The sequence below is a fragment of the Paramacrobiotus metropolitanus genome, unplaced genomic scaffold (assembly GCF_019649055.1).
Source record: "Paramacrobiotus metropolitanus isolate TYO unplaced genomic scaffold, Prichtersi_v1.0 Parri_scaffold0000003, whole genome shotgun sequence".
In the NCBI taxonomy this organism is placed as follows: domain Eukaryota; kingdom Metazoa; phylum Tardigrada; class Eutardigrada; order Parachela; family Macrobiotidae; genus Paramacrobiotus; species Paramacrobiotus metropolitanus.
In genome coordinates this window covers 2,396,771-2,412,449 of record NW_026570223.1, presented here as the reverse complement: position 1 = coordinate 2,412,449, position 15,679 = coordinate 2,396,771, and the positions used below count along the sequence as shown (strand labels likewise).

General features: G+C 42.0%; 3 protein-coding genes across 7 annotated transcripts in view; all 3 read left to right on the top strand.

Moving 5' to 3' along the window:
• Positions 1-3,545, top strand: part of LOC129591949 (uncharacterized) — a 31,634-nt gene extending 28,089 nt beyond the window's left edge. For both annotated transcript variants that reach the window (XM_055487852.1, XM_055487843.1), the window contains 6 exons: positions 77-217; positions 822-986; positions 1,692-1,770; positions 2,114-2,370; positions 2,457-2,543; positions 3,044-3,545. In XM_055487852.1, the coding sequence (XP_055343827.1) occupies positions 77-217; positions 822-986; positions 1,692-1,770; positions 2,114-2,370; positions 2,457-2,543; positions 3,044-3,226 (912 nt within the window). In that variant the 3' untranslated portion in view covers positions 3,227-3,545. The remainder of the gene's footprint in view (positions 1-76; positions 218-821; positions 987-1,691; positions 1,771-2,113; positions 2,371-2,456; positions 2,544-3,043) is intronic.
• Positions 3,546-3,919: 374 nt separating this feature from the next.
• On the top strand, positions 3,920-8,620 carry LOC129591940 (ribosome biogenesis protein BMS1 homolog). The gene is made up of 5 exons (XM_055487832.1): positions 3,920-4,958; positions 5,457-5,984; positions 6,239-6,738; positions 6,799-7,402; positions 7,595-8,620. Exons 1-5 carry the CDS (start codon positions 4,043-4,045, stop codon positions 8,440-8,442), a joined length of 3,396 nt encoding a protein of 1,131 aa, XP_055343807.1. The 5' UTR covers positions 3,920-4,042; the 3' UTR covers positions 8,443-8,620.
• A 424-nt stretch (positions 8,621-9,044) lies between these two features.
• LOC129592236 (uncharacterized) lies at positions 9,045-15,678 on the top strand. 4 transcript variants are annotated; one of them, XM_055488235.1, is made up of 6 exons: positions 9,045-9,286; positions 10,545-12,260; positions 12,998-13,172; positions 13,475-14,043; positions 14,456-14,888; positions 15,048-15,678. In XM_055488235.1, the coding sequence occupies exons 2-6, from the start codon at positions 10,795-10,797 to the stop codon at positions 15,306-15,308; spliced, it is 2,904 nt and encodes a 967-aa protein (XP_055344210.1). In that variant the 5' UTR covers positions 9,045-9,286; positions 10,545-10,794; the 3' UTR covers positions 15,309-15,678. The 4 variants fall into 4 exon arrangements, with proteins under 4 accessions (XP_055344210.1, XP_055344201.1, XP_055344219.1 ...); XM_055488226.1 differs by having other exon boundaries at positions 10,351-12,260; XM_055488244.1 differs by lacking the exon at positions 9,045-9,286 and having other exon boundaries at positions 9,293-12,260; positions 13,475-13,604; positions 13,665-14,043.
• Position 15,679: the final 1 nt, after the last annotated feature.

Below are 15,679 nucleotides of genomic sequence, written 5' to 3'. Positions count from 1 at the left end.
AGGAACTTCTTGGCGATATTTTTTTCAAGTCAGTGAACTTATCCACTTGTTGCTTCTCATTTCGGGTTCTTTTCAGGGGTATTCTTCAAATGCGGCGATGTCGGTGATGTGGACGAAAGAAAAGTATTTGCGGACTATCCACGAGGAAGAATCCAGGCGTCCCTTCCAGGGCACTCTGATGCCTACGAGCATCTTCATTGGAGGCCTTCCACATGACGTAAGTGGCTTTGCGTTACTCTGACCATGAGAACGATCGTTTCAGTTTCGCCAAATTACCAGAATAGTACAGTATGATGATCGAAGAACATTGGTATTAAAAGACGCTGTTAGCCGCTACAGAATAGATATCGCCTAGCGAGGTTGTTGTACAGTACATCGCGAGATGATTGCTTGTCAGTATGACGTCATTCTGTGATGAGGTCAGTGAGATCTGCGGGTTCTTTCAGTACGCTGCATAGGACACCGGCACCGCACCGGTGAGAACCATATCGCACATCACCGACGCGGTAACTCTAACTATTCCGATCTTATTCGACGTTAAAAATCTGAATGCTGCTGTAAAAAGTTGCTACAAAATATATTGCAGGCGTTAGGCTGATTATTAAAACTGATGGTTACAATAGAGTAAGGATTTGGATGGAATACAGTATCTTTGCGGCTTTAGACAGGTTGATTATTGCCAAGGTTGGCGTACGCTTTTTGCTCTATAACGCCAGCACGTCAAAGAATACGCCAATACGGTAGAGCAGTCAGTGAAATTCCAGGTTTTCAGAATGTTGCAAGCCAGTAATTTACAAACATTGATTTTAATTTTTCTTTAGACATTAAAGCAGGATGTAATCGATGCTCTCCGTCCGTATGTGGAGCCGGTAAACGTGAGCATCTTCCGGAACGTGATGCCAAAAGATCGAAAGAATTCAGTTTATCTGCGCCATGCTGTTGTGAAATTAGCCTCCGAGAAAGAAACCCAGGATTTGTTGAAAACGGTAAGTGCGGATGTGATTGTGCTACATATTTATGCTACGTATGAGTAGTACGGTAGCGTTTTATGCTAAATTAAAGCCGACGGCAAACCACGACGAAAGTACAGCTATGCAACGTAGATACTGAATACCATATGCGCAATTGCGCATTATAGCTTTGCCAGTGACCTGAAATGCGGATGGTTGTAATTATCTACTTAATTTTTATTATGTTAATCATTGGCATAATTTTGGTTTTTTCGCGCGCTCTATCGTGCGATTCGTCGCATTTTTGACTGTTGCTTTTGTTTTTTTTCTGTTATCCAGCATGCTCATTGGTTAGATTATCATCTGTTTAAGAAAACGTGTAGCTGCACTGCTGCAATGCTTCCGGTCTATTCGCCGGGCACGTCAACCAGTACTAAATTTTAGAATTTACTACCCTGATACTTATTAGTAGTATTATTGTACGATTTTACATTTTCTTTTACATTTCCACGCTTACTGACTCATAAGATTAACTACATGTAAGTAGCGAGCTGCCATAATGAGCATGTTCGGGAAGTACTGTATGTAGGTGTCCATATAAGATAGCTACCCTAGTAATAGTAAGGTCGTTAAAATGTGTGCTAATAGTAAGGTCGGTAAAATTTGTTACCATTTTGTGTAACGTTAAAATGTTACCATTTTGTGTTGGGTCTTACCATTTTGTGTTACGTTTTCATGCAGACGTCTCGTGTGGATCTCCTGATTAACGGAGCTCGTCATCTGAACATCGGCCCCGCTTATAAAAAGCCATTTAGCGCTGGTATGTCTATTGAAATAACTTGTTTTTGCAAATTATTATTAGTTTGCCTCTATCTTGAAAAGCAGAGAATGCGCAGTAACCTGTCGGTATCGATAACAAATTTATAGCTGATCTTTGTATTCACGGGTTTAGAATATTCTGTATACCAATATTTGTTCTCTGGTATGTTTTATGCACAATAAAAACGAGATTGTATTGTAAAGTAATTTGTACTTGCGGCCAGGATACATATACACTCCAGAATAGGTACGAGATGGTGACGTACCAATTAGGAATTAGGAATTGATCGTAAAGTTTTTGAATATTTGATTACCCTATCAATTGTATGCATGTTTGGTAACAGCATTGAACGTGTCAAATGAATCAGCCCGTATTGAAAAGGCAACGCTCCCCGAAAGGGCCGAAACGCCACGCTCTCACTCCGAGAAGCCGGCATTCGCTTTGGAGAAAACCATAAGCATCGCTCATTCAAATTACCCTGCGAAGGGAAAGCCCGAACTGATTCAGGTAGCCTACGGAACGGATGGTGTGCCGTACGTGATGGGACCGAGTCCAGTTGCGGCTAGTTGCTTTTCGTCTCCGCCTGTGCATGCTTTTCAGGTATGCATCTCACGTTCTGATGACATTTTAAAATGTAATACACATCCGCCGTGGCGGATAACTATAGAACCGCTATATTTGTTTAGAACTACGGCATGTGGACAGCGGCATTTCCTATCCCTCTGATGTATGGGCATGGAGCACCGGTATACTACGGCGGATTCTACCAGCCGGTCAGTAAACTGTAGAGCTAACCTTCAGTAAACGGTTGAGCTTAATCAGCTTATCATCCGTAGTGTCATCTGATTACTTACATTAATAATTTGCTGAGTATGTAAACCGAGCCGTTTTCGAAAGCACTGCGGGTAGCCGAATAAAGCAATCGCAAAGTACGGCTGTGTTTTTTGACCAGTACTTGCTTTTAATAAACGAAATACAGTACTTTATCAATTTTGCTCGAGTTACTGCAAGAGGAAATGGATTTAATCTGCTCCGGTTTACAGTAGAGTATGCCAGATTACCTATAAGGTACTCAGCACATTGGACGCTGCATTGAAAATGTCGAAACTTGAAAGTTACAGCAGTTGTCTCGGTAGCAGCAAGCTTTACGCAAGATTCATGTTTTTGACGCTACCTCTCTTAGTTGGCTATTATGAGTAATTTCAGGTTATTTAATTTTACGAGTTTTCTTTATATTAGACAGTTCGCTCGCGACCACAATTTTGCTCTGTAGATGCCGGGGTATGCATATCATCCTAATCCTGGATATCCTGGCGCTGGGTATTATCCGGGTGTTGGATCCGGCTACGGTCCTTCGGTGTGTGGCCCGGCTGGGATGGCCGGTGGATTGTCTTGTGCCGCGATGGCTCACGGATATGGATCAGTGCCGTTTGCAGTGCCCGCAGCCGTATACTAATGCCTGAGGAGGACTCACTGTAGTTAAAGGAGTTTGTTTGTGCTTTGTACGTTTGTTGATTCCAATTGTTAGACGTTTTCTGTATATCGTTCTTTGTTCGGTTTCTGTGAGAGCCACGAGTAGTTCTTTTTTGTGTGTTTAGTAAACTTTTTGTTGTTTACTTGGGTACGTGACCGGTTTTGAAATTTTGAACGTAGTCATCTGGAGAAATGCGGTGAAGGCTTCAAGCGTATTTTTGGTTTCAACTTGCTGTGAACATGCTTTTTCAGCTGTTGGATATATTTTTGGAAACCTGAAAGTCGGTAATAAATTTCTTTGAAGTTTAAATGGGCAAGCTGCCAGACGTATGTATGCAGAAATGCGTGTTTTTCTTTTTTGGTTCTTTTCCATGACGGCTACATGAAATAAAACTAGTGATATTATTTTTTTAAGTGCGTATTAAATTGCAGAGCGAGACGCATCGATCGATATTTCGAAAAAAAAATAAAAATCCTCACTCCTAAAATTACTGAGTAATGGTTTTTCCTGCGATAATGTTGCGGTCATTGCGGTAACTTAGCGGCTTTAAAGCAGAATAATAAGTAACGAAAAAACGGATTTCGATAGTACAATATTATGTTATTCTTGAAATTGAAATAGAAAGAGATTAATTTCAAGATTGCGATTTACCAGGTGCTCAATTCTACTGTTTAGGTAAGCGCCTACCTGCCGGTGAATGACGAAGTGACAACAAGTCTTCCACAGTGCACTTCTATTGATTTTTAGTTCGGAAGTTTTAGATTATTGATAGTGCATTTTTTTTAAATTCCGAGTCCGATGGAGTCTATCGAAAGCCATAAAACGCATCGTAAAACGCATGCTGGACGAAAACTCGCGAAGAAGAAAGAAAGCAAGCTGAAAGATGATATTCCACTTCAAAAGCAGAAGAAAGCCGAATCGGCCAAGCAAAGGAATCCCAAGGCCTTCGCCTTTCAGTCAGTGGTCCGTGCCGAGCGTACATTCCGCCGGACGGCTGATATCAGCGAGAAACGCACGCGTATCCCGGAAATCGACCGCACTCCGCAGCTGCCGCCTCCATATATTGTCGCCATCGTGGGGCCGCCGAAAGTCGGGAAAACCACACTGATGCAGTGTTTGATCAAGAGCTTTACGCGCAATAATATCAACAACATTCAAGGACCCGTTACCATCGTCTCGGGAAAGAAGCGCAGAATCACATTGATTGAATGCAACAACGATATTAATGCCATGATTGATGTGGCAAAAGTCGCTGATTTGGTTTTGCTCCTGATCGACGCTAAATTTGGCTTTGAAATGGAAACCTTTGAATTCCTGAATATTTGTCAGGTGCATGGATTCCCGAAGATCATGGGTGTGTTGACACATTTGGATATGTTTCGGGAAAGTAAGGCCATGCAGAAGACGAAGAAGCGCCTGAAGCAGCGTTTCTGGACGGAGATTTATCAGGGTGCAAAGCTGTTTTACATATCCGGATTGAAAAATGGCGAGTACATGCGCAGGGACGTGAAGAATCTTGGTCGGTTTATCAGTATTCAGAAATTCCGACCGCTGCAGTGGCGGAGTTCGCATCCCTATGTGCTGGTGGATAGAATGGAGGATATTACGGATCCGGAGGTAATTCGGACCACCCCGAAAGAGGATCGGACGGTGTGCCTTTACGGTTATGTTCGCGGAACGCATCTCAGGAGCAAATCGTGGGCACATATTGCTGGTAAGTTCAATTTTTGATAACTTTGACTTGTTAATTTTTTGTCTTGCTGCATCTGTTTTTGATATACGCCTGATCCTTAGTTTACATATGCTGATTGTTTTAATTACTAAAAAAACTTGTTCAGTTATTGCATTTGCGTATTATTTCTTTATGAATACACAGTATACGTGTATCAAAAAATGTTTGAAGTAAAAAGTAATAAGTACAGAAAAGTGGCCTTAGCTTGGTCATTCTTGAGTCAGTGTGGATCAGAGTTGTTTTAGTAAACAGTGCATTGTTAAGGGTGGTGATTGTCACAGCGAATTAAACACATAAGTGCCGGTGTTTGATTTTTCTGATTGAATTAGCTGTTCTTGCTGCGCTTAAAAAAATTTTTGGCATTGTCACATTCATTGGTTTCATTGTAACATTATTTGGTCCTTCTACGTGTCTGCTTCTTGTGACAAAAGTTTGCGCGCTGCACCACGTTTAAATAATTTTGGGCCATATTCTTTGTAGGTTGCGGTGACTTTGAAATTGCTGAAGTTTCCGTCCTTCCTGATCCGTGTGCACTGCCTGATAAAGAACGGAAGCGTTCACTTAACGAAAAAGAAAAGCTTGTGTATGCGCCGCTTTCGGGAATGGGAGGTGTCCTGTACGATAAAGATGCGGTTTATATCGACATCGGCGGAAGTCACTCACACCGACCTGTTGATCAATCCGTACAGCGCGATCGAAAACCTACGGCTTTCGAGCAGCTGCTAAATACTTTTAAAGAGTCCAATGAGATGATTGATGAAAAGCTACAGAATGCCGAATTCACTCTGATTTCTGGCGCCAAAGGAGTGACCGGTAAAGAGTACGAAGCCGGGAAGAAAAATATGGGGAAGCGTCACGAAGTGGTTCAGGATTCTGGACGGAGTCGTCGCAAGGTTTTATTCGATGAAGAACCGCTTGCGATGAATGATGTGGGTAGTGACGACGATGAGCAAGACGAATCTGGTTCTGATATGGAAGAAGCACGAGTTGGTCGAATGCTAGAAAATGGTAAGTACGAAATGAAATTACGTCAGTGATTGCATCCTACCTGATTTATTATGCTGAACATAAAAAGTGCTGAACTGTTTTGAAAATCATTTCATTTTCTTTGTCTTACTGTTTGAAGTGCATGCGTATTGTTTGGATCACTTAACTGTATCTGAGATGCTGTATTGTTTATTGCCTGACAGCCTGAGCTACCGATAAAGCTGTTTGGGATTTTGTGTAGCATTTTTCTCAACTATACCAAGGTTTTCTTTTAGACTCTGACGCTGATGGTGAAGAGGAGTTGGCTTTCGACGATGACGATGATGTATCCACTGACAATTTTCCCGATGGCAGCATGAAATGGAAGTCTAATCTCGCCGAAAAAGCCTCTGACATGTATTTCGGAAAATTATCAACAGTGACGAACTTGAAACGTCTTATCTATAACCAGTCGGATGACGTGGATGAGAGCGACGAAGAGACAGTTGGGGGGTTGTTTAGAACGGTACAGAAGTATAACGAAGGCGCTCCGACTAAAAAGAGGATTAACGTTGTGGAGTCTACGAAATATATACCAAACGAAAATCGGAACTGGACGGAAGAGGAATTACGGAACAAGTTACGAGGTCATTTTGTCGAGAAGAAAACCAGTGACACCGGTAAAGGAACGAAGACTGTTGATGGTGATGAGGAAGTATTCGGAGATTACGAAGATCTCGAAAAGGGTGAAATCTTCAAGAGTTCTGAGCCTGAAGGAGATGAGGAGGACGATGATGTAAAATTCGATATACTAATTATTTATTGCTCTATTATAATTAGAAGGCTTTGGATTTAGGTTGATGGAGACTTCGGCGACGATGACGACGACGATGAAATGGGTGAAAGTACTAAAGAGCCGATAGATGAGAAGGATGAAGCAGACCGTCTGCTGGAAAAGAAACGGAAACTGAAAGAAGCTTTTGATACCGAATTCGACGAAGAGAAAACCGTGGGCAAGAAGACGCATTATGATTCTTTGAAAGAAGAATTAGAGCAGCAAGCTCAGTTGAATCGTACGGAATTCGCCGGTCTGGACGAAGCCCAGCGTATTCAGTACGAAGGATATCGTCCTGGTCTGTATGTCCGAATGCAGTTTACCAAAGTGCCGTGTGAAGTGGTGACGAATTTCGATCCTTCCTACCCCTACCTTGTTGGCGGATTGTTGAGTCAAGAGCAGAATATCGGTTACGTGCAGGTGCGCATTAAAAAACACAGATGGTATCCGAAAATCTTGAAGAATTTGGACCCGATCATCGTCTCATTGGGATGGAGAAGATTCCAAACGCGCCCGGTATTCTCTACCCAGGACCACAACATGCGAAATCGTATGCTCAAATATACGCCTCAACATCTGCACTGTTTAGCCACATTTTGGGGTCCGATTACGCCACAGGGAACCGGTAAGAATTGACAGGTGCTTTGCCATTGTACCATTGCTTTAGCAGATCACAGTGAATATGTAGGTAAAATTTTGGCCGGAATTGCGTTTCTGCTTGACATTCGCTAGGTTGTCAATTCTTCTCTCACCAGTTTAACTATGAAGCACTGTAGTTTATTTGTTACTTATTTTCGTTCATTTTTTATTATTATAGGCATGCTGTCCGTCGAAAGTGTGAAAACCGCAGGTCAGGATACATCTTTCCGAATCACTTCGACAGGAGTTGTTTTGGACTTGAATAAATCTGTGGACATTGTGAAAAAGCTCAAACTGATTGGTGAACCATTGAAAATTTTCCGAAAAACAGCTTTTATCAAAGGAATGTTCAATTCCACCTTGGAAGTCAGTCGATTTGAAGGTGCTGCCATCCGCACCGTTAGTGGTATTCGTGGTCAGATTAAGCGCGCTCTAAAAGAACCGGAAGGTGCTTTCCGTGCGACTTTCGAAGATAAAATCCTGCCCAGTGATATTGTTTTTGTGCGGACTTGGTTCAAAATAGACGTTCCTCAGCTGTACAATCCGTTGCCGAACTTACTGTTGCCGAGGGGAGAAAAGCTGGAATGGCAGGGTATGCGGAGAGTTGGTGAAATCCGAAAGGAAATGGGTGATATAGCACCGTTGAATCCTGATTCTCTGTATAAGCCTATCGTACGGAGAGAGCGTCGGCTTAAGCCGCTGGTAATACCGAAAGATTTACAAGAAAGTTTACCTTACAAAGATAAACCGAAGAACAAGGGCGCAAAGAGGAAGCATCCAGATATGCAACGTGTGGCAGTCATTCTGGAACCAAAGGAACGTTCGATTGGACAGATGCTGCGAGACATGGAAGCAATCCATAAAGACAAAGCCAGAAAACATCGTTTGGATGCACAGCAAAAGAAGGAAGCGTACAAGAGAGAAATGGCTTTACTGGAAGAGAAGAAAAATTCGGCGCAGAAACGGATTAAGAAGGCCGTGTGTAAAAGGCTTGATAGGCAGAAAGGTGGCAAACAAAATGGCTAATTTGTTGTACTCGTATTTGAAAAGCTATGATTTGGTCGTTGCACTAAAACTTTTTGGTATAGATATTTCTAATTTCTGGTAGCGTTCTAAAAATAATTGTGTCGAAAATTGTTGACCCGTCGAACTGTAGATATGTGATCCAGACACTTGCCAATGCTGTGCTTTTTCATGATGCCATTCCGTAGAGACCACAAAATCAAAGTTATCAAACGTAATATATGGTAAATTTTGGTTTAGAATCCGAAGGCAATTTGGAGAGTACTGTCAGAGCGGCATCCGCTCTCTATCTATACTTATACACTATACAGTACCTAGATTTTTTTATACCTGATCAGTTACGTTACTTGGTCTTGTTCACATTGCAATGGCGGAAATCGGATCTGGCTTGTGGGGTAACGGTCTGAATGACATGAACCACCGTTTCGCCAACTTATCTCACCATGGAAGGTATACCACGTTCCTGCCACCGTTTTGGTATGTGTCCATTATGATGTCGCGATAAGAACCTGCCCGCGTGTTTCTACGGAGATCATTATCGATGTTGTAGAATTAGTACTCAGTCACCTGCATTAATTTTATGAATACAAAAATGTACAAAAGCACAGTGCTGAATAACTACCGATCGGCACACTACAGTCGCTAAAGCTCTGCGTAATCATTCTTGCTGTTTCGAAGCCGAACGTTGAAATTTCTGAATTCCACGCGGAAGTGACCCGTAATATGGAATGACATGAATCGCCGGCCCATTTAGACGGTTCCGGACGGTAGACGATTGAGATTGATGCGTTATGCGAGAAGTTCGCTGAAAGTGCCTGAGTCTTCAACGTACGGGGCCCAGAAAGAGGTAAATCTGATTCATCGCCATCCGAAGAAAAAGTAAAGTTTCTTTGTAACCGTTATCAAATTAAATCTGATGCAACATCTACACCGTCACAATTAACGCGGACTGAAAAAATTTGTAATTTTTTTATTGGGCAATTATTTGCCACGGTGCATTCGTACATTCGCAACACAAAAAAGTAAAAAATCGATCTACGAGTAGGATGGGAGCGTCTGCGCTGTAGTTGCCGGCCGGCTCTTTGATTTATCGATCAAATTTTAACCTAAGTTCGTGCACGGACTGGAAAACAGAGTGATGTGCCGCGTATTTTATTGTGGTGCATCTACATTCTACGGACTACTTGTAAAATTAATGCAAGGGTTGTACTGTATATGTATCTGCGTTCTGTACGTACACTCAGTTCGCCAAACGTTGCCCCATCAGGATTCTCATGTCACAGATGTTGTACTTACTGCACAGCTATGCTGCAGCTGATAAATATCGTAATACGAACACTTTAGTTGCGCAATCTTCCGGTTTCTTCCCATACCCAGTATATTCAGGGTCGTTCAGTGGTGATGCCGCGCGCAGTGCGCCTTTCAACAGTCCGCTGTTTATCAATGAGCAGCTTATCCCACAATATTACAGGAAGGCTCGTGCAGTGGACTGCAGAGACTACGCGGCGCAAGTCGCCTACGTACTCCCCAAGGATCCAGTTTTACAATCCACACAGAAGCATGCACTGGTTGTGTACTACATGCATGTGCGCTGCAATGTGCACAGTCTTAAAGCACCTTTATGAAAGTTAGTGCTCTAAGTTACGATGGATCTGCGTAATCAAAATTGTAGATTCCTACTTGCAACCTCTGCTTCAATGTATCTGATCCGTTAATTATATAGTGGTATTAATTTAATTAAGTATCGTGCTAACTGCTAATGCGTTGAACCGTTAACGGCATGGTATTGTGAATTTTTGTTATATATATAATACTTTATCTTTTCGACTGTAGCACTTCTAGTGCATACGTACAGCTAATCGATCATCTTCCGTTATATCTATATGTAATTAATACGGGATTTTTGTAAAGGTCAGGGCTGTGGACCAGTTTCCGGTTAGATAATAAATAATACGGCTGCGTATCATGCCAGCATTATTGTTGATTAACGACAATATCAAGTCGTGCAAATGACCCTATAATATGCCGTGCGGGATGACATTTGCTAGCCAGCTCAAAACTGTGAGATCATTTCCCTATTAGGCATATTATTAATCTCTTGTCAGATCTACGCATTCATGGATCTCAGCTCATGCAATATATCTGTTAATCGCGCACGCAAACGGACTAACAGATTCTGCGACTTCAACACCGAAGTGGCCATATTGCGGAATGGGCATGTGGTTTTTACCAAAAACGGGATCGTTGAGTCATATAATTTCATGTGCTCGCTCATGTGATGATCCGAACACGAATCGCATTTGCAAAGCATCCCGTTGACTACATTGGTGCATATCCATATAATATTGTAACACGATGCTCCTCGATGTTCCCTTCGATAACATCGACACTGCAGTGGATGAGGATGTGGAACGCACCAGCTCCGATGATGCACTGTGCCCGATTGATGTAATAAAAAACATCATCGGCGTGCTGAAAACCAACGGTACACTGCCGACACTTACCAACATCTATCATGCCTTATTGGCATCCCATCAATCGGCGGAGACGGTGTTTTTCAAATCGGTACGCGCCAGCCTCTACGCAGCCGTACGTGATGGTTATCTCGTACAGCAAATCATCGAAGCCGTCAATAGTGATGATGCCGCTAATCAGCGCGAAACACACTTGGCATTTAGTAGTCCATCCTCATTATGCCGATCGACTCCCAGTCCCGGTAATAATACTGCGGTTGAACAGCTGGATGATTTAATCGCGCGTCTGACACCTAAGACTCCTCCGCAAACGGAGACGTTTTATTCTACTACTTCCGGTGGTGTGTTAGCCTGTCAGGGCGCTGCGGATTACACGGGTGCACCTGTTCCCGAAATGGCGCTGCAATATGGCGGTGATGTTGTCAGTGGTGCTGAATCCTTCTTTGCAGTGTCGTCAACCGCAACTTGTGAATTTAATTATGATACTTATTTGGCTCCTGGTGATCATGAAGTGGATATAAGCTCACAGTATAACCCCTTCGCATTTAACGATAATATTGTCATGGATGCCCTAAACACGTTGGATCATGATATATCCCAACACTCATCAGTGGTCAAGCAGGAAAAGGAAAATATTGACTATTTTGGACTGCTTAATCAGTACAATATGCTTCGTGACGATGCTGTGGAAAATACTGGCATCAAAACCGAACCGAAGTCTTCGCCAGTCTCTTATAATCCTGCTACTCAGTTTAATTACGATCAGCATTTCCCTGCGCCTGATAACAACCACTTCGATCAGAATATTTATTCGTCGAACGTTAAATTAGGAGACCTTTTAGACTTCACAGCATCCAGAACGGGATTTAGCAATACACAGAATACGTTTTGTAATTTCACTACTAATCAGTTACAGACTAATTGTTTGTCGCCTCAAAACAACCAAAGCGTGAGTAATGTAAACGGGTTTATTAACGGCAACATTGTTTCACCGATGCATGTGCAAGATGGTCAGCCGGCAATTTTCCCAAGTACAGAATACCACAACAACGGGACCCCTGGATTGCAGTACTCTTCTGATGTTCGCGAACAGCAGTATTCTAGTAATACATCGTCTGAGAAAGCTGATACTCCGCATGCACGTAGCGATAAAAGCGGCGGAAGCGAACAGTCGGGAGCAGACTCCAATCAATACCAGGATCTCAGCGAAGCCTTGCTGGCCAATTTGATCTGCAATTTTCCTCCTCAAAAGCGGTTGCTATATGAAGCCATTTACGTTGTCTTGCGCGACGTGAAACAGCCACTGGGTGGACATACAATGGTCAGCTTTGTCCGTGTCAAATGCAAGTAAGGTATACATAATTACGAAACATGCGGGTACACATACTGTGTGACATACATATTAAACCATAATTAAAGGCTGACGTTCTCGTCTTGCCGACGTATGTAACTTATATCTATAGAAGTATGTGTATTTCCAGTTTAATTTTAGACAGGCTCACTATAACTGCAAAGTAGGATAATAATTATTATTATTATGCATGAAGCGGCGTACATATGCATGACAACTACGTAAATCGCAAATCATGCGGCCACGATTGCTTTTTGATAGAGATATTAAGTTAATATCATTGGCTGCGTTGCATAATTGATAATATAAACTGAAATAATATAAAATACGAGTACGGATGCCAATCGTGAACAACAGCGCAAAGCCTGTGGACGGCGAGCTGACAATATTCGGCTGATTAAGTTTTAGTGGATTCAAAAGCTAATCCATCATAACTCGGTTCCGGTCTTGTTCTACCATTAAATTATACATTGTTGTATCCAGTGCAAAATACTCGTAAATGTTATACATGTACATTTTTAAGTAATTCTTAAGTGTACGTACATTTTTTATGCGTTTATGGAAAAATGGCAATACTTTTAGGCAGTTAAAATTAACGATGCCGATCATGAAGAGCAGTAGTGTTACTAGTTTTGAAAGTACTTACCGGAATAAGGCCGTATTAAGAGCCAGCGTTTTATCAGGAAGTTTCTTTATAATATTGCCATTTTAAGCTAACATATCCCGTATGCAGATTTCTGGAAACTACTACCGCCGGCTTACTCAATTCCGTTGGGAGAGTTTTAGAGGAATTTGTTACGACTGGAATCGCTCGCACAACACCTGAAGGACTGTACACACTTGCTGTTCCCTGTGGTAATGCCCCTGCGACCGCCTTTACCAAACCACAAAAATATACGGAATTGCCGGTAACAGTAAAACTGGTGACTCTAAATCGATCGCATGCCTGCATAAGAAAATCGAACGGGGAAATTAATAACTGTTACGTTAACAGGTGTTATTATTATTATGATTGCAATATGCATGCATATTGGTACATGCTGTTGTACATTAGCATACAAAGTTTCTCGATTGACTGTAAAATTTGTCAACCAAGTAAAATCTTTTCAAACTTCTGACAATTAAGTTGAATTAACAGGATAACGTTAAAGTAACAGTCAAGTTGTGTTGTTACTTATTTTTAGTGTCTTTTTTTGCTTTTATGCGTCAGGTGGAGAAAGTGACAGTCAAAGCCAAACATGTTCCTTCTCACAACTACACAAATTTGGTGCCACAGTTTAATGGCGGCCTACAATCTCTACCAGCCAACGGAAGTGCCCAAAATTATGAGAGTTCTCCTGGTAACAACAGCGCTTTATTCGCGGCATCCGCAATGCAGTCTAACGGTTATAAGCGAACAGGGGAAGCATCTAGTTGTGGGATACGTCCGACGTTTGTGCCAACTGGGCCAACATCATCTGGCTCACCGTTGCAGAGAGTACCGGTACCCATACAGATGGGAAATGTGAGCCGTAACCTGCCTGAAAACCCACTCGGAAGTGATGGTCTAAAGAATTACTTCAGTATACCTGCTGTAAATGATGTAATTCGAAAGAATGCCGGCAATGCATATTTTGCTAACACTGCTACAACAAACCATTCGGGAATACAGCAGCATATCGGCAATGTTAGTGGTGCACCGGCCAACAAATCCAAAATCAGTCGCAGCTCGGAAATGCTCAGATTTCCGACACCGTTTTCAAATATTCTTGCTCAGAAACGTGCTGTTGCAAGAGCAATGTGAGTATGCTAGAAACTGGAGTAAAGGAATGTCTACTGATCTGTGAGTGTGACCGAATCAGGTGCTAGACTCGAAAACACACGAAAAATTTATTGCATAATGGTGAATATTAAATGGTATTGCATAGTGGTGAATGATGAATATTTTGCTATAGAAGTATCAATTTTCACGCATTAACAGAGGTTGTGCAGACTATTCCCGTACCTGCAGACTATTCTCGTACCTTTACTTGTAGAATTAGAGCAAAGCTACCCTAGTAATCTTGTTTCACTGTGGAAAAAAATTACTAGAAAGTTATACTTGATTTTACTGAAAATATATGTGGTGTGTATACTATTATAGATATCTATATAAAATAGTGCAGCCTGTAGGTATTTGCTTATGTGGTACCCCAGTGTGCGAATTTTGTAGGATGACGTCGATGTCTGCACGACCAAAAAAGCCTTTTCCCGTTAATCACGATAATTACCCTCGAAACAACACCCGCAATTATCTAGCGCCACCCGCGTCATTCAGTCGCAAAGCTCCTGTTCCGGAAACATCCTTTAGTCCGTTTCTTGATCTGTTTGCGCCTGGTTATCAGAATTTTTTTGATCCGGCAGCTTCGCAGAAATTAGCGACCGCATTCCCGAATCAATACCAGTCTCACACACAACACGAAAATGGACGCGCTGGTTGTCTGCCTTTGGCTACTGATTTACGGATAAACCTAGAGAAACAAGCTGCAACCCCTCTGGAAATTGATCACCAATTCGACGGTGAGGATCCATCGCGTCTACTGAAGCAGCAAGCCAGTATAAAAGAGACAGATGCAGAAACTGACGATTTATCGGATGAGATGCCGGTACGCTAAACGTAACTTTACAAGAAAACAAAAATTAATGCTTTATTTGCGCTCTACTTTATTATGTGTATTTATATACAGCTTAAAACTTTGTTAATTCTCCAAGGCGCAAACGCAAAACAAACACAAATTTAACGGAACTTGCTTATATATTTACAGTTTTATAAATCGTGTGGGCTGACTATAAACGACCATGTCGATTCTGTAAGCCCCGCTCCTGCTTCGAATTCGTCGGTCACAGAGAGCGAAAAAAGTGCGCCCGAGCTTCCCCCTGGTCACGGACAGTATTCCAGTATAAACTTGCCAAAACCAACCACTCCATTATACGCTCCACAACACGACGCAACAAAAAAGCGCATTATTTTGAAAGTGAAGAAAATAAAGCCAAATGCTGTTAGTTGTGATTTTGGCAGTGCATAAGTAGCAGTTAGACAGCAATGGCAGATTTAATTACTTACTCACCGGTGTCGCATCCACTGTATAAATATACGATACGCGTATGTTCAGCGTCCTGGTGATAATGGCACATGCGCTGGTCAAACTCAAAATTAATGTCAAAAACCACTGAACGGTTTTAATTTTTTATATCTTGCTGTATTTGGTTTGTTAATGTATAGCATCAACTCTGTATTTACCTATTTTGCGTGGTTTATACTGTATACGAGTAGGCTTCAACGCTTGGTGTACTTCAGTACTAGGAGTGCCATTGTTACTGGTATTCTACATATCCCATCGTTCGTTGCAAGACCTGTTGTCCTTTCAGAACTTCTTGTTGGCGAAGAAAACCAAAG

Bases quoted from the DNA above. Each gene is read 5' to 3' on its own strand.
- LOC129591940 (XM_055487832.1), top strand. From the start codon at position 4,043: ATGGAGTCTATCGAAAGCCATAAAACGCATCGTAAAACGCATGCTGGA. The intron at 5,985-6,238 runs GTAAGTACGAAA...GTTTTCTTTTAG, and splicing joins TGGTCGAATGCTAGAAAATG to ACTCTGACGCTGATGGTGAA. The intron at 6,739-6,798 runs GTAAAATTCGAT...CTTTGGATTTAG, and splicing joins GAGATGAGGAGGACGATGAT to GTTGATGGAGACTTCGGCGA.
- LOC129592236 (XM_055488235.1), top strand. From the start codon at position 10,795: ATGCTCCTCGATGTTCCCTTCGATAACATCGACACTGCAGTGGATGAG. The intron at 14,044-14,455 runs GTGAGTATGCTA...CGAATTTTGTAG, and splicing joins CGTGCTGTTGCAAGAGCAAT to GATGACGTCGATGTCTGCAC. The intron at 14,889-15,047 runs GTACGCTAAACG...ATATATTTACAG, and splicing joins ATTTATCGGATGAGATGCCG to TTTTATAAATCGTGTGGGCT.